The sequence below is a fragment of the Gobius niger genome, assembly GCF_951799975.1.
Source record: "Gobius niger genome assembly, chromosome: 7".
NCBI classification, from domain to species: domain Eukaryota; kingdom Metazoa; phylum Chordata; class Actinopteri; order Gobiiformes; family Gobiidae; genus Gobius; species Gobius niger.
Genome location: NC_136858.1, coordinates 13,433,134 through 13,460,226, shown reverse-complemented (window position 1 = coordinate 13,460,226; position 27,093 = coordinate 13,433,134). Strand labels below are relative to the sequence as shown.

Below are 27,093 nucleotides of genomic sequence, written 5' to 3'. Positions count from 1 at the left end.
GTTTATGGTTCTCCAATCACAACCTTTGAAACACTTTTTGGATGTGGCGTTCAGTTGTAGAAATGTAATCAATCCTGGATAAATGATGGGAATACCGTAAGCAAGAATGGATGGATAAGGAGTAGGAATTCAGATTTCTTAGCAATAAAGGAAGCTGTTATTTCTGAAGAAATACTGCCCTCGTGTGGTTAGTTTTATATTACACCCATGTGGGACACTCGACAATGATAATTATGTTCTAATACTGTTAGGGGCGTGGGACTGGGGGGGTAAAGCGCACTGAGTACCCAGGGCCCAGAGCAGGGTAGGGGCCCTCAAAAATGCTGCAAAAAGTGTTCTGTATTGTACTTTCTATAGTTTCCTCATAATTGATGCTATAAGAACTGAACACAACCGGGCTAAAATACAATGGTTGCTACGTAGAAGTTTGCACAAACAACAATGATTGATAATATCTCAGGGCCCTGACACCCCTTTAAAAATGTGCCAAATAGTTCAGCCCACACACCGGCGTTCAGCACCTTGTGCTTCAACTCTGCAGTGACTTGATGAGGTGGATTCTGTAATGTAATGACACAGAGCTCTGAGGAAAGACAGATCTTAGTCTTACCTCGCTCTAATGTGCTTTTATTTAACACTAGCCTGTTCTAGCGGACCTTAGAGGCAACTTTGTTGTCATAAATGACACTTAAACATGAGGTGAGGTGAGTCCTGCCTCTGCCTGCTCTGAGAAGAGGATGGTGCAGGTGCAGAGACAGAGACAGAGCTCCTTCTCTCCTCGTTTTAACCTCTAAAGTTTCTCTTTCCTCATGTTCATTATGATTGAGCCATCAGGCCAATACAGTGACTAAAGCCACAGGTCGCGCACGCTATTTTCGCCGAATTAATTCTAATTAGCCGCGCGCATTTGGATTCACGCATTATAAATGCGCAGCTTTGGAGACGAGTTAACATCGTTCTAGTGAAAGGTGGAGCTCGTGCCATTTAGCCTATTCCAGCGTAACTTTTTACAACAACAATTTACTGAAAATACACTTAACGGTATAGGCTTCAAATATGGTGAGACTAAATCAGACTGAGGCCCTTGAGTTTTTTGTTCAGGCCTGTGGGCCACAGAGACATCATATAGTATCATCATATCATTTTTTGTAAAATAGCATTTTAGTGCCTATTTTAAAATCACAAATGTGTTATTCTCAGCACAAATATCCCACGTCCCTGGTGCAGCCCTCCTGTTTAATGTGGTCTGCTAATAATCATTATGCTCTACCTAAAACTAGCCATTTCAATTGCAATTTCAAATCAAACATTGACTTGAAACAAATAAACAAACAAACCATGAACTAAGTACCCATTGTATTGGATATGTGTTTGTATATGAAGCACTTTTTTGGTGGCCAACACATTTTTCACTTAGTTAAGGTATATATAATAAAGTTATAATAGACTATAAATGAACTGCACTGTCAAACCACTAAACCACTGTTATGTGGTCAAAGAACATAGAATATGAAATGAGAATTTCACCAAGATAGTCTGTACCCAGGGCCCAGAATTTGGTGCTATGCCCCAGGCTACAGTAAAGTACTCATGTGGCAGAGACGGTTCAAATCCTATCTCCCTCTTTTGGCAAGACCCTTCACCCACTGTATCTGTGACTCTGCACACATGTTGTGATGTATGAATGTGAAAGGGTGCAGTTCCTTCATGGAAAGCGTTTTGGGTTCCCAATGTTGGTAGAAAAGGAAATCAAAACCATCTACATGACCTCTCAGTGATATCTAATGTTGATTTAATTATAATTGCAAAACCACTAATTCTAATTCGAATGGTTCTGAGTTTGAGGTCTAATGTCCAAAAACGTGTACTTGTTTCCAGCACACACAGTAAGCACATGCAACACACTACATAAACTGCCATTACATTGTATCTTCTCAGACAAAAGTCCACATACAGCAGCCTGGAGAAACCCTGGAGAGCTTTATTAAAGCAGGTTCCTGTCAGAGGTAAGGCACCTCCATGATTCGACACTACATTGCTTTAAGTTAATTGGTCATAACATGAATGCATCACAATTGTACAAATTATTTCAGTTCATCTACACTATACAGTAGTTTGCCATCACATGGAAAACTCCAGTCCAATCCTCCTATTGGTTCCTTTAATTATTGTGTCGGGTTTCAAGGCCATGTCTTCGAGGTCAGTTAGTAGAACCATTTGTCAACTGCAAAAAACAAACAAGGTACAAAACAAAGGTAATCTCAACCATTAATCTTATAAAAGGAACACACAACAACAACATTGTATGCCACGAAAACTTCATTCTTAAATGAAGGTTAAATAAAACACAATACCTGATGAAGGAATAGGATCCTCTTTCCCACACGGACTTGTCTATAAATCAGAGAACATTGATCTATTGGAACTACTCCTTTCAGCCATTAAATTACTCGACTGCATTAGTTTCATACCTTTCCCACTGCAGCCTTGGCCTCATCCGCTGAGCAGCAGAACGAACTGTCGCCAGCTGACACGCTCGTGTTTTTGCTGTCGAGTTGAGAGCAGACATGAATTAGATATCCACACTGTAGTACCACCCCATACAAAAGTAATACTTACCAGTTCAGTTCACCAGCATCTGCCTTTTCACAAATAAGGGCTTTCCAGAAATTATGAGTGCTCTTGATTACGTTAATAGCGAAGTCCTGAAAGAGAGTGGCGCTGTTAGCTTCTGATATTGATCTCTTCAAATCAAAACAATCTACAGTATGTGTCGTTAGCTTAATAGCATGCTCAGGAGAATCCCCCGTTAGTGATGTCACAGGCAGATACCTTGTCTTTAAACTCCCCATCAAAGGCAAAGCAGTTTTCTGGTTTTCCATCTGGCACTTTGTACCGTCTGAACCAGTCCACCGTGGCCTCCAGGTATCCGGGCTTCAGACGCCTCACGTCGCCGATGTCTGACGAGAGTGAGCACAATCAAGATTGGCAAGATCACAAAGTATAATATGTATAAGATGTATACTAATCTGCCTTTTTAACATCAAACTAATGGCTTTGGTAATGTCAACAACATTTGGCTTTGGTATCCATCTGAGAGGAATACTGATCGCCTTTGTTACTGGCTTGTACTAGACATCGCTCATGAAACGAGACCGAGGTTGCAGCTGTGCTTTTTTCTGTTAATTATATGAACATTTCATACAATGCCTTGTAATTTTGGTCTGTGTTAAAATAGCCACTTTCAAGTTTAACAGGTTCTTTTTTTGCCAATGAGGCAAATCAAAATATTTATCGTATGATTGATAAAGTTCTTACTATAGTATAAAGCTAAATCATAATCGAGTATGTTGTGTGTATGTGTACATGTTATTTTTGTATGTTTCTTGTACTATGTACTTGTACTGTAATATGTAACTTGTACTATTGTAGCCTGGTTTTACCATACCCTCGTACTCTTTGCGTTTCGTACAAGGGTCTGGACTTTCACAATTGAGCTCCGTTATCAAGTGGGAGGGGTGAACTCCTTTGAAACGATTGGATCTGATTTTCGCTAGCGTTTGGTCGTGACGTATGTAATGCGCCCGAGTGAGTGAGTCATAACTATCATAACTCTATCATAATTCTACCATAACTCTACCATAACTCTATCATAACTATCATAACTACCATAACTCTACCATAACTCTACCATAACTCTACCATAACTCTACCATAACTCTATCATAACTCTATCATAACTCTATCATAACTCTACCATAACTCTATCATAACTCTATCATAACTCTACCATAACTAACATAACTCTATCATAACTCTACCATAACTTTATCATAACTCTACCATAACTATCATAACTCTACCATAACTCTACCATAACTCTACCATAACTCTATCATAACTCTATCATAACTCTACCATAACTCTACCATAACTCTATCATAACTACCATAACTCTACCATAACTCTACCATAACTCTATCATAACTATCATAACTACCATAACTCTACCATAACTCTACCATAACTCTACCATAACTCTACCATAACTCTATCATAACTCTATCATAACTCTATCATAACTCTACCATAACTCTATCATAACTCTACCATAACTAACATAACTCTATCATAACTCTACCATAACTTTATCATAACTCTACCATAACTATCATAACTCTACCATAACTCTACCATAACTCTACCATAACTCTACCATAACTCTATCATAACTCTACCATAACTCTACCATAACTCTATCATAACTACCATAACTCTACCATAACTCTATCATAACTCTATCATAACTCTATCATAACTCTACCATAACTCTATCATAACTCTACCATAACTAACATAACTCTATCATAACTCTACCATAACTTTATCATAACTCTACCATAACTATCATAACTCTACCATAACTATCATAACTCTACCATAACTCTACCATAACTCTACCATAACTCTACCATAACTTTATCATAACTCTACCATAACTATCATAACTCTACCATAACTCTATCATAACTCTATCATAACTCTACCATAACTCTACCATAACTCTACCATAACTCTATCATAACTCTATCATAACTCTACCATAACTCTATCATAACTACCATAACTCTACCATAACTCTACCATAACTTTATCATAACTCTACCATAACTCTACCATAACTCTATCATAACTCTACCATAACTCTACCATAACTCTATCATAACTCTATCATAACTATCATAACTCTACCATAACTCTATCATAACTCTATCATAACTATCATAACTCTACCATAACTCTATCATAACTCTACCATAACTCTACCATAACTCTACCATAACTCTACCATAACTCTATCATAACTCTATCATAACTCTACCATAACTCTACCATAACTCTACCATAACTCTATCATAACTCTACCATAACTCTACCATAACTCTATCATAACTATCATAACTCTACCATAACTCTACCATAACTCTATCATAACTCTACCATAACTCTATCATAACTCTACCATAACTCTACCATAACTCTATCATAACTATCATAACTATCATAACTCTATCATAACTCTACCATAACTCTATCATAACTATCATAACTATCATAACTCTACCATAACTCTACCATAACTCTATCATAACTCTACCATAACTCTATCATAACTATCATAACTATCATAACTCTATCATAACTCTACCATAACTCTACCATAACTCTACCATAACTTTATCATAACTCTATCATAACTCTACCATAACTCTATCATAACTCTACCATAACTTTATCATAACTCTATCATAACTCTACCATAACTCTACCATAACTCTACCATAACTCTACCATAACTCTACCATAACTCTACCATAACTCTACCATGACTCTACCATAACTCTACCATGACTCTACCATAACTCTACCATGACTCTACCATGACTCTACCATGACTCTATCATAACTCTACCATAACTCTATCATGACTCTACCATGACTCTATCATAACTCTACCATAACTCTACCATAACTCTACCATAACTCTACCATGACTCTACCATAACTCTACCATGACTCTACCATAACTCTACCATGACTCTACCATGACTCTACCATGACTCTATCATAACTCTACCATAACTCTATCATGACTCTACCATGACTCTATCATAACTCTACCATAACTCTACCATAACTCTACCATGACTCTACCATGACTCTACCATGACTCTACCATGACTCTACCATGACTCTACCATGACTCTACCATGACTCTACCATGACTCTATCATAACTCTACCATAACTCTACCATAACTCTACCATAACTCTATCATGACTCTACCATGACTCTACCATGACTCTATCATAACTCTACCATAACTCTACCATAACTCTACCATAACTCAATCTAGCTATCATTCCTTGCACATTCCAAGGCTTCAGTTTTAATTTCTGGATAATTGGGAGTCGAGCCAGGACGGATTGAAGAGCTTCCATTTCTTTCGTATCCGCCGCCATTGTCAAACTACAACCCGCAAATCGGCGCAAATGCTTGACGTGACCTACAAGCCCCGCCTCCCCCGCTCGCTGAATGGTAGATTCAATTTCAACCGATGTAACTCGGCCACTGAGACCAGGCCCAGACGTACATGTAGGGAAATGATAATAGACCGGAGTATACGGATGGCTAAGGCCAGGCTAGTACTATTGTGATATGAACAGCGGAACGTTTACTGCTCAAATAAATAAACTAAATCATACCATTACATAAGCCATTAGGTTTAACCTCTTACCCCCGCCTGAATCGAGCACATTCTCTCCAGTTTGGCTTTACCCAAATCTAAAACCTTCTCGAAAAAAAAGTGTCAAAACAGCAACACAAACGTGACGACGGAGTGACAAAAACAAAAAAGCAACAAAAAAGAAATGAAAAGAAATGTCAAAAAAGATTGCAACAACACGGCGACAACGCAAGGAAAAATATCCATTTAGATTAGTTTTGTAGGTCCTAGCTTTCAAATGAGACGTCACACTGGCCTATAGGCTGTAAACTTTTAGATTTGGGTAGGGCTGAACTGGAGAAAATGGTTAAGGCGGGGGTTAAGATGTTTTAACAAGGAAGTGAAACATTTGTCAGAAAATCTTCCCAAGCCAATGTGCAGCTCTCGTCACAATGTATTCAGACAAATCCGTGATTTCAAAGTTCAGAATGGCCAGTCGCTTCGTCCGTTCCTCACCCATAAACGGGTAGATTCAGGTAAGCAGTACGCTCTAACTTACTGTTGTATTCACTGGCCTCAGGGTCGTCCACATTGATTGCGATCACTTTCCAATCAGTCTCTCCCTCGTCAATCATGGCCAGAACCCCCAGGGCCTTCACTTTGATGACCTCACCACGGGAGCACACCTGCAAACGCCAGAATCTCGTAGAAAGTCGTCCTGAAACAACTTACTGAATGTATCATTTCTACCTTGCTACCGATTTCACAAACATCTATGGGGTCATTGTCTCCGCAGCAGCCCGTGTCGCCATCTTTATGCGCCGGGTCCTCCCACGTCTGCAACACCGCGAAGGAGAACTCAGAACGATTCTATTCAAACCGATTAATACACTTTTGTATTACGAACGCACTGACCTGAGGAATGGCTCCGTAGTTCCAGATGTAACCTCTGTGTGGGAAAATGTTGGCAACGTACCGCAGCTTGCCTTTCTTTACATCTTGCTTGATGGGATTCAGGAGGTCCTTGGTGGCAATCTGGGTAAACAAAGAAATGATTTAATACTTACTCCATATATATTACAAAATGGTTGTTATCAGGGACAGCCGAGCCCAATCCCCCACCGATGATATGGCCTTACCACACTTACTGTTTTTTCTGCTTTTATGTAACAACTTCCTTTTAATCTGTCGCCAGTCAAAAGATTTATTGAATTGACAGTGAGCAGGAACGGGTTTACAATTTCCTCAGCAGTGCAAATACGGTAATTTCAACACTAAAGACAAACAAGGGTGTTGCATTATCAATCTGCAAACATTAAGGCGAAGAATTTTCCGTTGATACTTGGTGGAGAGACTCAAGTGTGTTCACAGCACTGTAATCAGGGCGCATTATGTGATAAATGGGTGTTTACTGTTGACTCAATATTTAATCCAATGCAATAAAAGTAATAAAGCCATTCAAGAAACAGGAAAAGAGAGCAGTGTTTTGAGTGTGCTGGGTTTTTTTATAGGTTGTCAGTAAATAAAGATGTGTCTTACTTCCATCTTGGCGTTTGTCCATCTTGGCACTTCAACGACCATGTTGAAGACGTTCTGCGAGATATAATGCAATATTATTACAACATGGATTTGACTCTGCCATTTGTTTAAGTTTCAATGAATCAAGATTATTCATTGGCTTGATTCTAATGAGATAACTGGCATTAGCACAGATAGGGAGAGTAGTACAAAGGCCAATACTAAAAATTAGACCTTGGTCGACGAGCTGCAGAGCATTACATAAGGACAGCAGAGTGAAATAAGGCACCTGACGTGATATAAGCAGGTTTCTGTTTCGCTATGGAGTTTGGGATGGAATATTATACATTCACTGTTACCATGGAAATCCGCCATGTACGAGCAAACATTGTATGAGTTAAAAACAGTATAAAAAGTAGAGAACAACTGCCAAGTCACTGCGAGTGAATACATTTAGCACACAGTAGGGTCCAAATGTTTTAATGTGAACAATAACCCCAGTATTTATCTTCGAAATCTCTAGATTATGGAAAACGTCTGCTGCAAATCCCATAATGCTTTGCGATATAACATGACGATCTCGAACTCTCTTGGTCCCTTTGAGATTTGTGAATCAATGGCAAGACAAAAAGTCACTCACCTGAGCCTCATCTGCGCACATAGGAATGTCATGGAAGGGTGAGATGTAGTTTCCCTCTGCATTCTCTGGAAATAAGTGAACATATCAAGGAAATTGTTTACTGAACAGCCAAAAACACAAGTCAACCACCTGAATAATGAGAACAAAACAGAATGTTTTCCTCTGAAGTATCACTTGAACACACAAAAATATCTAAAATTGTAGTCCCTTAAACTGCAAACCAGGTGCTACAGAATAGACAGAAGAGGCGATTAAAAAGTCTAATCACAATATCTGAAATTGATCGTACATGACATGGCAATTTCGATTGTTAAAAAAGTGGTTGCCCTATTTTCTCATCCATTACTGATCAAAGAAGGGCGTTGCCACCGCTTCATAGAAAAGCACTGTATTTATGAAGTCTGGACATTTCATGTATTTTCTTGAATGAGAATGCGGCATACAACTGGTTAGCTCCACGATCAGACCGCATATATTAACAAAAGTGCACATAAGAATCATTATTTTAGCTTTTTCCTACGATTTAAGCAAGTGAAACTATACACCGAACTACTTAGGTAAATGAATAAGCGACACGTGGGAGATCAGACCAAACCGGTTGCCCCTATGTGAGCAATGACTTTTAGCGTGAATTCTTTCCGTTTTTGAGGACTTACTGAAGAACAGGCGGTAGGACAGGGTGTTCGGGTTTCCCCTCTCTTCCACTGTATAGCTCATGTTGGACTGCGGCGGTGTGATTTTGTGTTTTGAGGTTTCTATGGGATGAAGGATGGCGGAGAAACTCCTGTGTGGGTTGGCAGTCCGGGGAGTAATGCGCATGCGCGGTCAAACGAATGGCGCCTTCAATGACTTCGAGAAAATTGATGTTATTAGAACTCGTTGGTTAACGTTACATTTTTGTCGTTATGTGCCATGATTGTGGATTTTAATTTTTCTTTTACGTGTGGTATATCTCAATATGCAGAATATCACATGGGTTGCGGTGTTTTACGAGGATTTGAAATGCATTCATGGTGTAGCAACTTTAAACAATTGACAGGCTTTAAATGAAAGGTGTGTGCAACCATATGCAACTTTCTCATTGTTCTCAAATACTTTTTCCCCTCACAAGAACCTACACAAATACAGTTACAGTTTCACTTAGTTGTCTCTGGATTTTTTGCAGCGTTATTGCATCAGTTCTCAGGTCATATCAAGTAAAAAAGAAATAAGAAAAAAATCACATGTTTGCAACTTACTTAATAGGCATATATATGGGTGTGGGAATTCCTGCCATAAATATTTTTTTGTAATAATTTTTCTTTTGCTCATGGTGTTGTGTTCAATGTTATGAATCTGCAGGCCGGAGCAGCTGCAAGTTCAGGACCGCTGCAGATTTCGGGACCCAATATTTTTCCAAACAGTCTGTGGCAGCGCCATCTGCTGTTACAATAGAATCCCACAGCCAATGGCCTTGCGAAGACCTCTTTTAATTTCATCAGGTTACTTATTCATCAGCATGCTACATTGTTACTGTATTTACTTCATTGTTATAAAATGATTTTACATAAATGAAATAAATAGGCTATTTGAACAACTGTTGGTTGATTATTGTTATTCACAGATCAAGGTTTTGTTAAATTAAAAATGTATTGGGATTTAACTGAATCCGTAATACACTTCTACCCCTGAAATGCCGAGCCTAATACAACAGCAAGATCGATTCACTCCCATGTTTAACAATTGGACACAATATTTTCCACACAATTCTGTGCACTTTCTTCTAAAAATGTTGGCTACTTCATTACGGCCAAAAGCTTTTTTTCATGTTTTGGACAGCTTCAGGTACCTGGGTGGGTGTTCACCACAAGCTGGTCAGGAGGGCCAGCTCCGTCCTGGGCTGCCCCCTGGACTCTGTGGAGGAGGTGAGGGACAGGAGGGTATTAGCCAAGCGTGCACCTCCATCATGGACAACACCTCCCACCCACTACACGGGACTGTCGAGGAGCTGAGCAGCTCTTTCAGTGGGAGACTGACTGACCCCTGCACTATGGCTGTAAACTTTGCACTCCGTTGACATTTAGATATTTTTAATTCTGTTCTAATTATTGAATACTTAATATTGATTGCACATAAGACAACCTACCTCTTCTTTAATATTAGGCCTACGTGTTTGCACATTATCCTGTTCTTCTTTGATTGCACATTTTTCATGACTATTTGCACCCTGTTGGAGCCATGTGTCACCACCAGGAGGTGCTGTGGTGATGCTCCATAAATGGGGAGCCACACCTAAGTCCCACAGGTGTTGGTAATCCGGAAGAGCACAGTTTGTTGACCGCTTCACTGTGCCTGATTTTAGCACTTTTTATGGAACTAATTAACTGGATTTTATGACGAATTATTGGAAATTGATATGAATTTGAACTTAATAAAGCAGCTGTTATGTTGTTGAATTTGACTCTTCGGATTTATTGAGGCTACTTTACCTGCATGTGCTGCCCTCATCGGTCTACATGGGATTTAGCCTGAATTGAGCTCATATAACAAGTGCATTTCTCCATTGTGAGAACAATAACGCTCTATCTTATCTAATCTTTCCTCGTTTTCTCTTATCTTAAAAATGCCCATACAAACGAGCGTCGTAAATGCGCGGTCGTGGATCCGCGGTGCGCTCCGGTCTGTGCGCCTCCTCCTCCCCGCTCGCCTCGTCATATCCTGCCGCGGCGGGTCCTTGCTTCCTGCCTTGCTGCTGCGGGAGGGGACGGTGCTGACGGCTGGGAGGACGACAGGAGAGACAAGAAAGCTTTTTTTTTTAAGGGAAGATCCGAGAGAGAGAAAAGGGGTCCACCGTCCGTCGGGAGATCAACACCCCCCCAAGCCTGTGTAGCCGCTGTTATCTGTCACCCCCAAACCCGGCGCTATATAAACACCAACATGTCGAGCAGCAGCAGCAGTCGCCAGCTTAGCGAGAGCAGGGCCATCCCGACTAGGACGGTGTTGATCAATGACACAACGCAGCTACCTCATGACTATTGTACAACCCCCGGAGGCACTTTATTCTCAACCACTCCCGGAGGTAACGTGACGCATTCGTATTTTTCCCCTACCAGCGTTACATTATGTTGCGTTTGTGTTTCATTCGCTGTGTGGCCTTGGCTTGCCTCGTCATCCCCCCCGTTCAAAACAAAAACAAAGCCAGTCTCCTCCCCTCCGCTCGCTGCCCGACGCATGATTGGAGCTTCTGCAGCGCATAGATCGAGGTGGATGCGCCTTTTCACTGGTTCTGTTTGCCCCTGAAACATCTCTGGGTGTTTGCAAAGGCTTTTAATAAACACTGTGCGCAACAAACATCCGTGATCACGCCACTGAAGTGCCCGCCTGACTGGTTTGTGATTCACCCAAAGGCTGCGGCGTTTTGTGGAGCTAAGTAGAGGAAAACACTGGCGTGTTATTAATAGGGTGCAAAGGGAGTGACTGCTTCATATTGACTTTGAAACCAGAGGGCTGTCTTATGCAACCATGCTTTTATTCTAATGTCTTGCAATAACGCTGCTGGATCGTTTTGCAATTGAAGCTTATCCCGTCTCCTTGGGGTCATGCTCAGGGTCACCACCTCAGAGGGTAGTGGAAGTGGGACAAGTCACGTGATGCGGTGGGACATCCAGGGGCCAGACATGAGAAAATTCAAACTTAGATGACAGGAAGATAGATCAGGCAAGACAACTTTATTTATACACGCATTTCGTAGACAACTCACTATGTCTTACAAAAGAAGATATGCTAAAGTTAACATGAAAACACCCAGACGTGGGAAATGCACAGTACACAAGTTCATGGGCGGGGAGTTGAGAAATGGTCATGAACCCAGACGCCGAAGGATTGTGGCGTGGTTTGGGCAGGGATGTGTGCGCAGTTATTTGCATGGTCATTGAAACATGTGTTTATAATGTAGTCGCGCAGCCTCACTATATCTGTTTTAGCTCCGTGACTTGGCCTGACACTTTTTCTTTGCTGTTTTTTGGTTCAAAATCACACATACAGATAGAAATAGGACACAATATTCAACGTTGAAGGTTTTTCAATGCCTCAGATGCAACAAATCCATACTTTTATCATTTAAGCAGAGGAATGGAGTCAAATTTCAATATTCGACAAATTGGACAAAAATGATGATGTAAAACGGAATGAATAAATACTGAATATTTCATCAGAACATGCAGTTGAATGTGCTTTGGGCCATACTTGTTTGGATTTTTGAATGCATTTTTGACATGAAAAAAAATCAGGGAGGGCAGATTTAATGCCTATTTGACACCTGTAATGCTTTTGGATTCCTTTAATGACTCAAAAAACTCAGTTGGATAATCTGTAGTTCTCTAAACTTTACCTTACTGAGAAAGTGGGACATTATCTAAATAGGTGGGACGGGGACAAAGGTCGGAATGTGTGATTTTCTCTGTGTATTCCAACGCCTGCTGTCCACTGGTCTGTTTTATTATTGGGCAAAGTTGAACTGAATTGCAGCCATATCAAAGTCACTCTGTACGGCGGCTGCCCAACCTCAAACAGTCAGCCACGGTTTTTAGTACCGTGAATGGAGTAGCCTAGAGACACTGTGGTCCAAGTGTGGGGGGAGGGTGACTTTGTGTTTGCGCTGAATGTGAATTGAAAATTGAATCCTTTTTCTGACAAAGCGGATTGTTTATAAAGAGAAGCTTCTAAATTCTGCTTTGTGTGTCTGTGTGTCTGTGTGTCTGTGTGTCTGTGTGTGTCCCCTCTGCAGGCACTCGGATCATCTATGACCGGAAATTCCTACTGGACAGGCGTAACTCCCCCATCGCCCAGACCCCTCCAGCCCACCTGCCAGTCATCCCCGGAGTGACCAGCCAACACATCTTGACTGAGAACCACAAGAACCAAACCAACAACCACATCAACCATGAGGGCAAGCCCACAACTGGTACGCAAGTAACACTGCTGAGTGTTTGGTACTGCAAAAGTGGAGATTAAAAGGCTAAACTGAGGCTTTGGCCTGTGGGGGAAAAAAGTATTTGCTCAGTTCCCCATAGACTTTCTATTGGATTTTGGCCAAATACAGTACTTTTTTTCCCCACTGTATATACATATATATATCTATTATAGAAAACGCTATCTCAATGGCCGCCGCCAGGGCGCCGCCATGTTTATTTCCCATACCGACTTTGAAGCTAAGCAGGGAAGTGCCTGGTTAGAACTGGGATGGGAGACCGTTTGGGAACACCAGGAAGCCTGGCGACAGTACTGAGTGTGTGCGTGGTTGGTGGTGCTGCTGTCCGAGGACAACCCGCTGTCACAAAAACGCGAGTGCACGAGATCTGACTGCCGTGCGTGTGCGCGCATCCAAACAGGGCGATGTGTGTGTGTGTTCGTGCGTGCCCAAAACCTGCTCAAACACGAGCCTCTAATCAAACGCGCTGCTCCGACTGATTTATCCTCCGTGTGAGTAAAAGCGAAAATGAAACTACAACTTAACGAGCGCATGGCCTGCACTGCATAGTTTTTTTTCTTTCTTTTTTTCTTTGCTGCTGTACCATTTGTTTTCTATTTTGCTTTCACGTATTGTGAGCCCAGAGGTACATTTTATTCTAAAGCAGCTTTGAACGCATTGCCAATTTTATTGTAAGGTTATAAATACTGTCTAACAACGATCATTAGGCTATTTCAGTTCAAAACCAACTTATTATTTTTTTTATTGTAAACTACCGTGATGGACCAAACCACGGGTCCTGCACCGTGAACCAAACCGTTACAGCTGAACCCCTAATATTTATCTATAATTATTCCACTGTCTCTTGAATCCTGTTCCCCGAGTTTAGCGAAAATATTGTCGTAGTTTATAAGAAAGGAGCACGGGTGCATCAAACACTCCTATTGCAGTTTGTTTGAAATTGATTTTTGCCTTCATTCTTTTACTCATTTGTAGTGGCCATAGTTTTTGGAATGGGTTGGGAACCACTGGTCTACAGCTGAACTGTGTGACGGGTTGGACATTTCTTTGTAATCACTCATCATCTCAGAATATCAAATGTGGAGACTAGCGAGGCCCGGCCGAAGGCCGGGTCTCAGCTAGTATATATATATATATATACACACTGCTCACAAAAACTTAGGCCACACTCAAAAAACACATCCTGGATGTCAATCAATTCGATTTTTCGGATGAAAATCTTTATTCATAGTGTAGGGCAATGTGTTGAGAACAAAATAACCTAAGAATGATAAATGGAAATCAAATTCTCAGCCCCTGGAGGTCTGGATCCAAAATTATAGTCAAAATCAAAGTGACAAATCAGGTCACTGGTTGATCCAGATTCTGTAGAAATTCCTCCAAACGAGTCTGTATCATCCTCAGTAGTGTGTGTGGCCTCCACGTGCCTGAATGCACTCCCTACAACGCCTGGGCATGCTCCTGATGAGACCACGGATGTCCTCCTGAGGGATCTCCTCCCACACCTGGATTAGAACATCAGTCAGCTCCTGGACAGTCTGTGGTGCGACGTGGCGTTGATGGATGGACCGAGACATGATGTCCCAGATGTGCTCTATTGGATTTAAGTCTGGGGAACGGGCAGGCCAGTCCATAACATCAATACCTTCATCATGCAGGAACTGCTGACACACTCTTGCCACATGTGGCCTGGCATTATCAGGCATCAGAAGGAACCCAGGGTCCACAGCACCAGCATATGGTCTTACAATAGGTCTGAGGATCTCATCCCGGTCCCCAATGCCAGTCAGGGAACCTCTGGCTCGCACATGGAGGGCTGTGCGGCCCTCCAATGAAATGCCTCCCCAGACCATCACTGACCCACCACCAAACCAGTCATGCTGGATGATGTTGCAGCAGCAGAACGTTCTCCAGGGCGTCTCCAGACTCTGTCACGTCTGTCACATGTGCTCAGAGTGAACCTGCTCTCATCCGTGAAGAGCACAGGGCACCATTGGCCAATCTGCCAATCGCGGTGTTCTCGGGCAAATGCCAATCGGGCTGCACAGTGTTGGGCAGTAAGCACCGGCCCAACTTGTGGACGTCGGGCCCTCATACCACCCTCATGGAGTCGGTTTCTGACCGTTTGAGGACCAACATGCACATTTGTGGCCCTCTGGAGGTCATTTTGTAGGGCTCGGGCAGTGCTTCTCCTGTTTCTCCGTGCACAAATGAGCAGATAGCGGTCCTGCTGCTGGGTTGTTGACCTCCGTCGGCCCCCCCAGGTCTCCTGGTGTACTGGCCTGTCTCCTGGTATCTCCTCCATGCTCTGGACACTGCGCTGGGAGACACAGCAAACCTTCTTGCCACAGCACGAATGGACGTGCCATTTTGGATGAGCATCACTCCCTGAGCGACTCCTGTGGGCTGTAGATGCTCCTCATGATACCTCTAGTGGTGAGAACACTGGACAGATGCAAAAGTGTTCCAAAAAGCAGTTTTGTATATATATATATATATATATATATACTGTGTATAGACAAATTTCTTTCCATACTGTGGTGAACAAACATGAGTAATATGTACAGTATTTTGCACACCCTCTGACTTTAATCATATAAAAAAGTGTATTTACCTTCAGCTTTAGTCAGAGTTTTCATGACCTTACATGACACAGGTGCATGATAGATAAGCTAATCGGCAAAGACATTGAAACTGGAGCAGAAATGGATCTGTCCTTGCAGTCGCAATGCAGGGAACAGAAAGTTCCCTAACAATCACACTTGAATGTCACAATAACATAATAAGTGTTTTTTATTAACAAGTCACTTTTTAGAGATTTAAAGGGGAAACCTTTAAACCTGTTTTTATTTCCTTTCCTTCCTGCTTCATTCATGCACCTTTGAACCCAGGGTTCAGAAGGTGCTACAGCACCACCTGGTGGATAGTTTACAATTAGTGCAGAAATTGTGTTTTTGGGGGCAATCTTGTCTCTCAGCACTCTCTAGCCAAAATAGCTTTGCATTTGCATTTTCAAAGCCCTTAAACTGAACCTGTTGACTCTGATTATCACGGTGCCATAGATTTTCCAGCACATCGTTAACTAAAAATAGTGGCTTGTGTTTTGTTTACTGCAGTCAGTTCCTCCTGCTGCCATTTAAGATTTATGGTGCACTCCGTTTTCTTGCTTTTGTTGTTTAAAAAAAAAATTCTAACCTAATGTTTTTCCGTTCTTGGTTTTAGGTGATGACGCCCAGTTTGAAATGGACATCTAGCAAACTGGCAGCTCACCACTGAAACGAAGAAAAAAAGAAAAGAAAAGCAAATGACCTGGCATTTACCACAGTGCCAGAGGCTTGGCTTGTAGAAACCAATGTTGTGAGCCCTCATGGCAGCCATCTTCTTTTCGCTCTCTGTCTTCGCTGCTGGATGTAATGTGTAGTCACCCATTGGGGATACAGCTTATCATGTTTCAAACGTGCAGTGGTTGGGTCAGCTACGGGACCTTGTGCATTTGATGAGGTTTCCATGGTTACCGGTCACTGCGCGCGGGCCTAAAATTACTGTCCAGTTTAGATCTCGAGTCACATAACTGCTTTTGGTTATCGTCTCTCCACACTTTCAAATTTGCCGTTTGCTTGGTGGGACAAGTGGTAATTTTCCATACTGGCCTTATAACCTCCTGAAAAGTTTTCATCGTTTTAGTTTTTCAGCATTAGTTTTTTTTTTTTGTCATTTTGAGAGAGTACTGCTTGAATGGTCTTTGTATGGGATGCCAATGTTGACAAAAATACGCCATTCCAATGTTAGTTCTCTACAGCAGTGCAATCCCAAAAGACGATGGGACTTTTCAAATCAACAAAGCCTTAGAACCACGTTTTACAGTTCTCCCTTATGTTTATTGCCATATCTCAAAGTTGTTTTTTTTTTTTTTTACAGTAAGTTTCCAACAAAGATGGCAGGTCAAAGTCAACATCAAAAGAACAGCTGTTATTTAGATGTTTTCAACTGTTTTGAGATGTGGTTGAAAGCAAAATTCTTTGTTAAAAAGAAGAAAAAAGATACAATTGATTGTTTAATCCCAACAATTAGCATTTAATTATATTTTGAAATGTCACTTAGGCAAAGAAAGCACTACATTGATTTCACTGGAAATGGTAATGACACATTTTTGTTCTGAAAGATTTTGAGTTTTGAAGGTAGAAATTTATGTTGATTGTGAAAATGTGTAAAACTTGGCAATTGCTACCTGAATGAATTTTGAGTGATGGGATCGTGGTTATATTCCGACATTACTTTGGACAAGGGGTTTAAATACTCGATTGTTGATGAAACTTGAAGTACGGGATGTTTTGTACGCGTTTTATTTTGAACACCTTTAGAGTGGATGTGTTTTTGTTTTGGATACGAGTGAGAAAGCCTTTGCGTGAGGCGCCAAGGAACCTGAGAACATTTATTATTGCATCGTGAGACTCTGTCCCATACAAGTACAGCTCTTTCCCAGTGCCCTTAAACTGTTCATGAGTGTCTGCCCATGCCTTACTTACTTCTGTCACACAAATGCAGTAACTCAACCTAGGCTCCATCAGAAATTTGTACCTTCCGACAGATGTTTATTTTTTCACTGTAATGATTGACAGCTAACATTGTACTTGGCAAGCAAGCAGAAGTTTTACATTATTTTTTTGGAGTCGTTTTTTCGCGCAGCTGTTGTGCATACACTTAATTCGGGATGCTAAACCAGAGTTTGCTGTGTCAACAGAGTGCCACATGCTCATTTGTCCCCAAGGAATTTAGCACCACAATCATTGTACTGTCAGCTTTTTATACTCCCAGTCACTTGGCAAACAGATAATGTTTTGGCTGTTTTTGTTCATTTATATTCAAGTGTGATCCACAGCATGACTGGAAGGAGAGAATGGCTAAAAATTTATTTCTTCAACTTGGCTTTGTGATTCATTTAGTTCTGTGACGTTACGTGGGGGATTTGCGTGAGCCCGTTTTACATGGCACATTATTTTGGATTAAGAAGATGTTTATGTTATTGCATATTCAGAATGCAAAAGATTCCAAATCAGTTTGGTTTGACAATGAGGGCTTAACATTGTGTGTCAAAAGAGATTTGAAACAAAACTTACAGTAACTTTTCAATTTGATTTAAATAACATTATTTTGATTGAAACTTCAATGCCAGTGGACACTGTCACAGCAAGATCAATAAAGTTCCTTAAAAGTTCATTGTGTTATTTCTTTTTTTCTCTCCCTTTTGCTTTTTTTAATACATGGGATATGCATAATGGAAAAAAATATATAATTTTAATTGTTCTAAAACCCTATCTTGTGGTCCAATTATTTATCGTGGATTTCTATTTATTTTTATGTCATAAACATATCCCAGAGTGATATTACTATATATACACACGTATTCTGCTATTTTTTATGCAGTAGTACCATAGGTTTAAATAATAGTACCTTGACACCCTCTAGTGGAGAGAATGTAAACGAAGAAAACTACAGGATTTCAGCAGCATGAGCATGACACCTTCACCTGTGTGTGTGGTTATTTATTTATTTTTTTCGTTTTTTTTTCTTTACACCAAAAAGTTGTAAATAAATTACCGTAAAACATTTGACTAAACTAAGCATTATTAATGCACGTGGCCACTGCATTAATTAATATACTATGGTGGAAAAAATTAACGATGTAATTTTATATAATTCTATGCTCTAAGCTCGAATAAAACCAGTATGCCTGATTAGCAACCAACATAATTAATTGTGTAAAGTGACTGTTATTTGCGTTTAGAGAATTTACAGTAGTTCTCTAAATAATCAGGAATTTCCAACAGGCACGATAAGTTCCACTGGTCCTCGCGCCTTTTTTCGACAGGCATTTACTCGGGCGCCTCTCGGTCCTTCCTCCTTTTCTACGTCCCTCCGCGAGGCCGGCGTCAAAATGGTGAGTCCTGGAGCCAAGTTATGAATAAAATCTCTCAATCATCGTGGCCATCCGTATCTCTAGACATGCATCTTGCCCATTAAGTGCTTGTGTCTATTAAATCTGTGGGCTGAGTAGCATATTGTCAACGAATAGCTTAATTAAAGAGACATTTTTGTGCTCAAACCAAATGGTACCAGGACATCGTCTCTGGCTACATGGCGCTACACAGTTTTGTTATATTGCCTTTTTGCTTCCCTATAAACATAATTGTCGGGCCGTTTCCCAGAGTAGACACTACTTTCTGAATAATCATGTTGTCCGTGCCATTTACAATTCAGGAATAATCCTAAATATTGTCCCTGTCAACTTAGCTCTGTGATGCTAACCCTTAGCAGGTAATAGCTCCGACAGATAGCACGAGTGGAGGCAAGGATGCAAATATTTGTTAAACTTAATATGTGCTGTCGTTGTTGGCTGGCAGTTTTTGTCTTTGAAGACCCATGTGTAAACATCAGATCCAGTGTTCAGTAGATCAACAAAAGGAAAGTTGTTAGCATTGCTTCATTGAACATTTCCCATGTTGAACACTCAACGTTGCTGTTCGTTAAACCTTATTTGTCATGAGTTAAATCTCCTTAGGCTGGTTGTCTTTAAAATTGTCACTTTTCTTGAGGCACAAAATTGTACTTTATCCCGAATGACTCCATCTTGGCTGGATGATATGAGTCTGGACATCATTTTGCCACTGTGGGCTTAAAATTGACATGTATTTGCTTTTCTTTACAGAACGACACAGTGACAGTCAGGACCCGGAAATTCATGACGAACCGGCTGCTTCAAAGGAAGCAAATGGTACATCATCTGTCATGGCATCTTTGAGCAGTCCTACACACTAATATTAATCATTTGTTCATCTCTACTTGTGCCTGTAGGTTGTCGATGTCTTGCACCCAGGCAAGGCCACAATCCCCAAAACTGAAATCAGGGAAAAGCTCGCCAAGATGTACAAGACCACCCCTGACGTAGTGTTCGTGTTCGGCTTCAGAACTCAATTTGGAGGCGGCAAGACGACAGGCTTCGCCATGGTGTACGACTCGCTAGACTACGCTAAGAAGAACGAGCCCAAGCACAGACTGGCCAGGGTGAGTGCCAATGAGTGATGCATGGGGTTTGTTTGTATGGCTTAAAATTACCTGCAAACCCCTCCGAGCGATCTCTCGGGATTGATTATGTTCAAGATGGCATGCTAATCGTGTTTATTCTCCTAGCACGGACTCTATGAGAAGAAAAAGACTTCAAGGAAACAGCGCAAAGAACGCAAGAACAGAATGAAGAAAGTCAGAGGCACTAAGAAGGCTTCTGTTGGCGCTGCTGGCAAAAAGGTAAGACTAAAGTGTAAAGCGTTGTGCTCAAGATGCTGTGACTGGGCGCAAGAAGTGTATGTATGTATGTCTGCAAGGCTAATGCTTCTACACTGTACATTGACAGTTTAATCACTTTTTCTCATCTTATACTTTGTCCATCTGGATCTATAGAAGGTAAATGCTGTGTGTAGTTTTTCCAGAGTTTAAAGAAACTTCCTAAACGCTTAACCTTTGAATGAGTCACCCAGCGATAAAATTAGATCCACCTCTTGTGCGCAGAATTCAAAGGATTTTTGCACCAATTGTTTTTACAGGGTTTCAAGTCATTAAATGAATTGTGCCAAAATCAAGGCCTTTAAAGTCATTAAGAAGCATTACATCAGATTCAAACTGGTAGTAAATATTAATTTCTTGGAGAATACCTTACTTGTAGACAGAACGCACAACAGTGAGATTGCTCAGCTTTTTTTTACTCTGTACATATGTGAAAAACACAATCTAGAATACATTCAGCTGCAGTTTTGACTGAAATTTTACAATCTGAGTACAAATCTTACAATGAAATATGGCAAGTTCTTTTTTGTGACTTTACAAATATAGTAGGGTGGGCATTAAAATTGCATTAAGCATGAAATTTGACTTTCTGCCACCTGTAGAAACCCTGTTGTAGCTAGCAACCTCTAGGCGTCCAAATCCCAGTAGATGGCATCCCACACCAAATTTGGATTAGGCCGTTATTCGAAGTTCCATCAAAGCTAGGGCTCCACAAATACTGCTATTGAATTGATATATTTGGGTTCCTATGTAGACGATCTGCTTTTTTTTTTTTTTTTGGTGTACTTGGACAGAAAATCGGAGTTGGGTTTTTTCCAGTTTTTTCTCTGACGAACTGTTGTACTTTCTAGGCCAAGCTGTAGTTTGTCACATTAGCCACAGTTCTTTATCCGCTTTTCCATCCTCCATAATTTGTTTTGTCTCATCCTTTTGTTCTTACTTTGCTTTCATGGATTTGTTTTTGCAGAAATGAGGTGTCCTTTTCAGGTACTTGAGCTGGACGCATGGTGTGCTGTGTGTTGCACATCAGATGCAGACCCATAGACCCGATTTGTCCAGTGCATGTCTGTCTCTTCCTTGAGTTTTGTGTGGATGTTTTCTGTCCCTGTCACTTAGACCTTAGCCTGGAGTAAACCTTTTGTACCATTTATTGGACTGGCTACGGTCCATCCTTTAGTGTTATGTGAGTGCCTCAAACATGCTGCTCATGGAAATACTAAAGCATGTTTTGGAGTGTATTTGAGAGCTGACAGCTGCCTAACAAAACCCTGGCAGTGAATGGTTTAGAAAATATTAGAGTTTTGTGAATGATTAAACGATGTAATTTAATAGAGAATAAACTAGCATTATGGTTATTGTGAAATTTAGTTTTCAATGAGTAACCAATTTCTTTTCTTTTGCAGTGAGCCTGGACTGCCGTGGAGGTCTGCGTGTGCAAGATGTTCTTGTATATTGTCAATTAAATTTGAAAAAGAAAAACTATTGTCTTGTTTTTCTTTACCCTCAAATAATTTGAAACCATTTGTACCTGTACCCAATTTTCTTGACATTTTTACCATTTTTCTTAGGGCAAAGCTCTAAAATTCACCTGTCAACACAAATACAAAATGATTAACTTACTAACTTAACTGTTAAGAGCATGAAGAGTGCAGATGTTAAGCTTCCATTTATTTTAGGGCTAATTACACTCTGAGGGCAGCAGAATTTAGGGGGCAAGAAATTAGTGATTGCCAGATGCCATGAAATACTCTGGACAAAATGAATCACACACGTCCACACAATTTTACAGGTGCTCGTCATATAATTAGAATATTATGAAAAAGTGCATTTACTTCTGTATTTCAACTTAAACAGTGAAACTAATACATATAATGGACTCTACATGCAAAGTGAGAGAGGTATAGCCTTTACTGTCATTTTGATTATGGCTCAACTTGTAAAAACCCCAAATAAAAAATGAGTATCATATATTAGTTTCACAGTTCAAGTTGAATTACAGAAGTAAATGCACTTTTTCATGATCTAAATATATGATTAGCACCTGTATATTCTCACCCCAAAGTCTTAAGTCATCAAAGGTGATACTTTCTATAGCTGCTGCTCAGGCGTCTCATAGGCCAAGGGTGATCAAAGTGGTGGTACTTAAGCTTAGTGTTAAATGGTGACGTGCCTTTATACTTACTTTAGGCACTCAAAGGGCTTTACATCAACCCCTTCACAGTCATACACCAGTGTACGCAGACACCGGAGGCAGGGTGGGTGAAGTGTCTTGCCCAAGGACACAACAGTGCACCTGCGGGATTCGAACCACCGATCCAACGATAATTTTTGATTCGATTATAGTTGATAAGATTTTTTTGGTAATTGTACTTTTTAATGCATTTTTCTGTTTACTTGTAATTGAGTACAATATTTGTAATGTAATTGTTTATGTCCGTTACCGAGTACAGCGCTGTTCTGTACGCACTTTGTTTTATTATTATCGGGACTACCCTGCTCTGGGCCCTGGGTACTCAGTGCCCTTTACCCCCCCAGTCCCCTAACAGTATTAGAACATAATTATCATTGCCGAGTGTCCCACATGGGTGTAATATAAAACTAACCACACGAGGGCAGTATTTCTTCAAAAATAACAGCTTCCTTTATTGCTAAGAAATCTGAATTCCTACTCCTTATCCATCCATTCTTGCTTACGGTATTCCCATCATTTATCCAGGATTGATTACATTTCTACAACTGAACGCGACGTCCAAAAAGTGTTTCAAAGGTTGTGATTGGAGAACCATAAACCTGTCTCCTTGACACAAAGCTGTTTGTGTGTGACCGGCGGATTCTTCTCCGGGACCCACAGCCTGGAGCCCGTGTCCGTTTGGTTCCATCTCCAGGCAAAAATCGCAGCTGACTCTGTAGCACCTGAAGAAGCCCTGGTGTTTGTGAATCACTGGACTTAAAAAACAAGGACGTTGACTCTCTGTGTCTCACAACTACAAACTAACCTGTTATGACCAGACCACTGTAATGTAATAGTGGTACAACTGAAAAAACAAACTCCTCTGTCTCTGCTGTTTATAATACTGTACTTACAACAACTCCCCAATGCTTTCTAAATAAGCGATGAACAAAAAAGACAATACAAATCATCATTCTTATTTACTTACGTTTATTTATCACTGCTCAAAGTGTTCTACAGGTGGCGCTGCAGAGTCAGGGGGACACGTCTCACCTCTGCCGGAGCTCCTCTACGGGCAGGTCAGTGACATGTGACTCCCACAAGACAGGAAGACAGTGGTGCAGATGGTAGAGCGGGTCGTCTCGTGACTGGAGAGTCGGTGGTTCAAATCCTGCAGGTGCACACCGTCATTGTGTCCTTGGGCAACACACTTCACCCTCCTTGCCTCCGGTGTCTGTGTACACTGGTGTTGGAATGAGAGAGTGAATGGGTGAGTGGTACCTTGATGTAAAGGTGCTATACAAATGTGACCATTTACCATTTAGAGCGGGTGGTCTCGTGATCAGAAGGTCGGATTCCTGGCTCCTGAGCGTTGTGTCCTTGGGCAAGTGGCCCACCTGGCCTCCAGTACCTGTGCACATCGGTGTATGAATGAGAGTGTGAACGGGTGAGCGGCTCCTTCTATATATATATATATACATATATATACATACATTTAAAGTTGAGACAATTTACCATTTATAAAGAGCAGCGGCCTCCTGAGAAATCACAGGTCACTCCTGGGTCGTGTGGTGTCGGGTCAGGACGTCCTCTGCTGGTGCGGCGATCACTCCCAAATGTTTCCCCTGTAAACAAACAAAACAAACACACACAACCCTACCGACGAATACACAGTCCTATTCATCTTTAATATTCATGTATCGGTCATAAATGGAAGGCATTAGGTGAAGATTTCACAGCAGTTTTGGCATGTTTTAAATTAACTTTTTATTATAATATTTTTATGAAATGATAAAAAGCTCCTTCTCTGTCACACCTTTTAATGTTGGTTTTGTTTCTTTTGCAAACCAAAATCAAGTGCAAAGAGACAAGTCAAATCTTTTTATTAAACATATTAATACAGTTAATACAATACCAAACAAAAACATGAGAAACGGGGGAAGTAGGGAGTGTCCCACAAACTGCTGAGTTCATGGACAAACCCAAATCTCCTGGTTACAGTTGATTACAGTCAGCAAGTGTGAATGGACACACTTACCTTACAGTACAGCAGTCAGTCATTCACCCACACACACCTACACTGGAGGCAATGCGGGTCAAGTGTCTTGCCCAAGGACACAACGACAGTGTGCACTGCCAGTATTAGAGATCGAACCACCAACCTTTGAATTAGAGGTCGAACTCTACCAGCTGAGCCACTGCTGCCCCAGAACAACGTTCAGTTTACAACACACACAGCTATGGTAGAAATCAGATCTAAAAGTTTGACTGAATACACAGAGAAGGAGTCGCACCAACAACCCTCTGGTTATGGGGCGTCCGGTCTAACCCGGCTCTGCCCCGAGTGGAAAAGGGCCGACACAGAGATGAAACTTTTTTCACTCATTTTGTCTTAAAGCCACAGTTATGACTAAGAGAAGAATAAATAGTCATTTTGAAACACACACAGCTACTTTTACATTTAGAAAACAAGAAACACAGATACTTACCACAGTACTACTACTACTACTACTACTACTACTACTACTACGACTACTGAAGAAATGTTTTTTGTCTTTTTGTTTTGAAAGTTTTTGAAAGCACACAAAACTAGTACTACTACTACTACTACTACTACTACTACAGAAATGTTTTTTGTATTATTGTTTTGAAAGTTTTGAAAGCACACACAACTACTGCTACTACTACTACTGCTACGACTACGACTACGACTACTACTACTACTACAACTACTACTACTACTACTACTACTACTACTGCTACGACTACGACTACGACTACTACTACTACTACTACTACTACTACTACTACAGAAACGTGTCTTTTGGTGTTTCGAAGCACACGCAGACGCGACTAAGTTAAGGTCATATACAGGTCAAAGGGCAGCGGCGTGGACGGTGGTAAATGTCGCCATTCTGGACTTTCCAGGTCCGGAGTTCAGAGGCTAAAATTCAGTCCGAGTCTGAATCCGGGTCCTGGAGCAGGTGGGGGTAGAGGAAGTAGCGGGTGAAGCCCCCGGACGTCCCAGCTGAAGTGGAGGGGCCGTCGGAGCCGTCTTCAGAGGAGGAGAGGCGCGGGCGCTTGGCGTCATCTTCCGCATCTTCATCATCTTCATCCCTGCTGCGCTTGGATCCGCCGAGGGGCAGGAAGTCCGGAGCAGGGCCTGAAGACAAATCCAGGACGGGACGGGAGGGCGCAGGAAGAGAGAGCTGACCGAGGTCCTGACGGTGAAGCGCTTCTTCGAACATCCTCTGCAGGGCGCTGAAGGCTGGAGACGGGCTCTCTGCTCGCTGCTGTGGGGCAGGGATCTGGGGAAGACCCACCGGCTCCACAGCTTGAGCAGGAGGGGCCCGGAGCTCCTCTCCAGGAAGGCGCTGGTCTTCATCTTCCTCTTCATCTTCCTCTTCCTCTGCGAGACTTCCATAGCCAGAGTCCCCGTCGTCCCAGTCCTCCTCCTCCTCCTCCTCTTCATCAGAAAGCACGACCACCTGCAACAAAACAGGAGCCCAATGCACATGTACCTCACCTACGTCGTCCTCGTCTGAGTCGACCTTAAACAACTTTTAATTTAGTTTTAGTCCAATTTTAGTTGACAAAAATATTCACTGAATAAAATTATGACTAAATATTTGAGTCAAATAAATTAACACTGGCACCAACAAATGTAACAACCAATTCATGTTAATGATTCAATATGACTGACCTCAGGCTGGCATCTCTTGTGTAAGTTTACAGGGCACCTGGTAATGCTATCCAAACCTAAAAACGCATCAAAAGTTAACCAATATTAATCTATTTTTTAAGCAAAGCAAATGCATTTCTGAGAAATAATCTACCAATTTAGAATGTTGGGCTGGAAAGGTCAAACAACAATGATTTTCGACACTCAGAAACTAAACTATCTCAGTTTTCCATCAAATTCCTTGATGACGTTTTACTTAAGATTCCTACTGATACATTTAAACCATTTTTATCAGGTATTAACCTCGTCCAAAATAGAAATAGACGAATGAAAGTTATCAAGTGCTCTCAAGACTGACCGTTTCGTTAGCTTGACCACTTTTGACAAAAACGACGTCGTGAAACTAAACTACCTCATGTTTCCAACAAATTCCTGGATAACTTTTTACTTAGGACTCCTACTGATAAATGTAAGCCATTTTTATCAGGTATTAACCATGCTCTAAAAAGTTATCGTCGAGTGAAAGTTACTAAACCTGACCAGTTTCATT

General features: G+C 41.2%; 3 protein-coding genes across 4 annotated transcripts; 2 read left to right on the top strand and 1 right to left on the bottom strand.

Annotated features, from left to right (window-relative positions):
• Nucleotides 1-1,954: 1,954 nt before the first annotated feature.
• Nucleotides 1,955-9,218, bottom strand: ppa1b (inorganic pyrophosphatase 1b). The gene is made up of 11 exons (XM_079560348.1): nucleotides 9,041-9,218; nucleotides 8,385-8,449; nucleotides 7,766-7,819; nucleotides 7,142-7,261; nucleotides 6,977-7,063; nucleotides 6,786-6,912; nucleotides 2,833-2,960; nucleotides 2,620-2,705; nucleotides 2,472-2,547; nucleotides 2,355-2,394; nucleotides 1,955-2,224 (listed from the first exon to the last, which is right to left on the bottom strand). Exons 1-11 carry the CDS (start codon nucleotides 9,201-9,203, stop codon nucleotides 2,205-2,207), a joined length of 966 nt encoding a protein of 321 aa, XP_079416474.1. The 5' UTR covers nucleotides 9,204-9,218; the 3' UTR covers nucleotides 1,955-2,204.
• A 1,808-nt stretch (nucleotides 9,219-11,026) lies between these two features.
• Nucleotides 11,027-18,329, top strand: eif4ebp2 (eukaryotic translation initiation factor 4E binding protein 2). Its single transcript, XM_079559652.1, has 3 exons — nucleotides 11,027-11,442; nucleotides 13,150-13,326; nucleotides 16,576-18,329. The coding sequence occupies exons 1-3, from the start codon at nucleotides 11,301-11,303 to the stop codon at nucleotides 16,605-16,607; spliced, it is 351 nt and encodes a 116-aa protein (XP_079415778.1). The 5' UTR covers nucleotides 11,027-11,300; the 3' UTR covers nucleotides 16,608-18,329.
• An 858-nt stretch (nucleotides 18,330-19,187) lies between these two features.
• On the top strand, nucleotides 19,188-22,170 carry rps24 (ribosomal protein S24). Of its 2 annotated transcripts, none has more exons than XM_079560154.1 (5): nucleotides 19,188-19,291; nucleotides 20,060-20,125; nucleotides 20,206-20,415; nucleotides 20,542-20,655; nucleotides 22,095-22,170. In XM_079560154.1, exons 1-5 carry the CDS (start codon nucleotides 19,289-19,291, stop codon nucleotides 22,095-22,097), a joined length of 396 nt encoding a protein of 131 aa, XP_079416280.1. In that variant the 5' UTR covers nucleotides 19,188-19,288; the 3' UTR covers nucleotides 22,098-22,170. The 2 variants fall into 2 exon arrangements, with proteins under 2 accessions (XP_079416280.1, XP_079416279.1); XM_079560153.1 differs by lacking the exon at nucleotides 22,095-22,170 and adding an exon at nucleotides 21,659-21,679.
• The last annotated feature ends 4,923 nt before the right edge of the window (nucleotides 22,171-27,093 follow it).

Bases quoted from the DNA above. Each gene is read 5' to 3' on its own strand.
- eif4ebp2 (XM_079559652.1), top strand. From the start codon at position 11,301: ATGTCGAGCAGCAGCAGCAGTCGCCAGCTTAGCGAGAGCAGGGCCATC. The intron at 11,443-13,149 runs GTAACGTGACGC...TCCCCTCTGCAG, and splicing joins ATTCTCAACCACTCCCGGAG to GCACTCGGATCATCTATGAC. The intron at 13,327-16,575 runs GTACGCAAGTAA...TCTTGGTTTTAG, and splicing joins TGAGGGCAAGCCCACAACTG to GTGATGACGCCCAGTTTGAA.
- ppa1b (XM_079560348.1), bottom strand. From the start codon at position 9,203: ATGCGCATTACTCCCCGGACTGCCAACCCACACAGGAGTTTCTCCGCC. The intron at 6,913-6,976 runs GTAGAAATGATA...TGGCGTTTGCAG, and splicing joins TTTGTGAAATCGGTAGCAAG to GTGTGCTCCCGTGGTGAGGT. The intron at 2,395-2,471 runs GTATGAAACTAA...TCTGATTTATAG, and splicing joins CCAAGGCTGCAGTGGGAAAG to ACAAGTCCGTGTGGGAAAGA.
- rps24 (XM_079560153.1), top strand. The intron at 20,126-20,205 runs GTACATCATCTG...TTGTGCCTGTAG, and splicing joins TGCTTCAAAGGAAGCAAATG to GTTGTCGATGTCTTGCACCC. The intron at 20,416-20,541 runs GTGAGTGCCAAT...TTATTCTCCTAG, and splicing joins CCAAGCACAGACTGGCCAGG to CACGGACTCTATGAGAAGAA.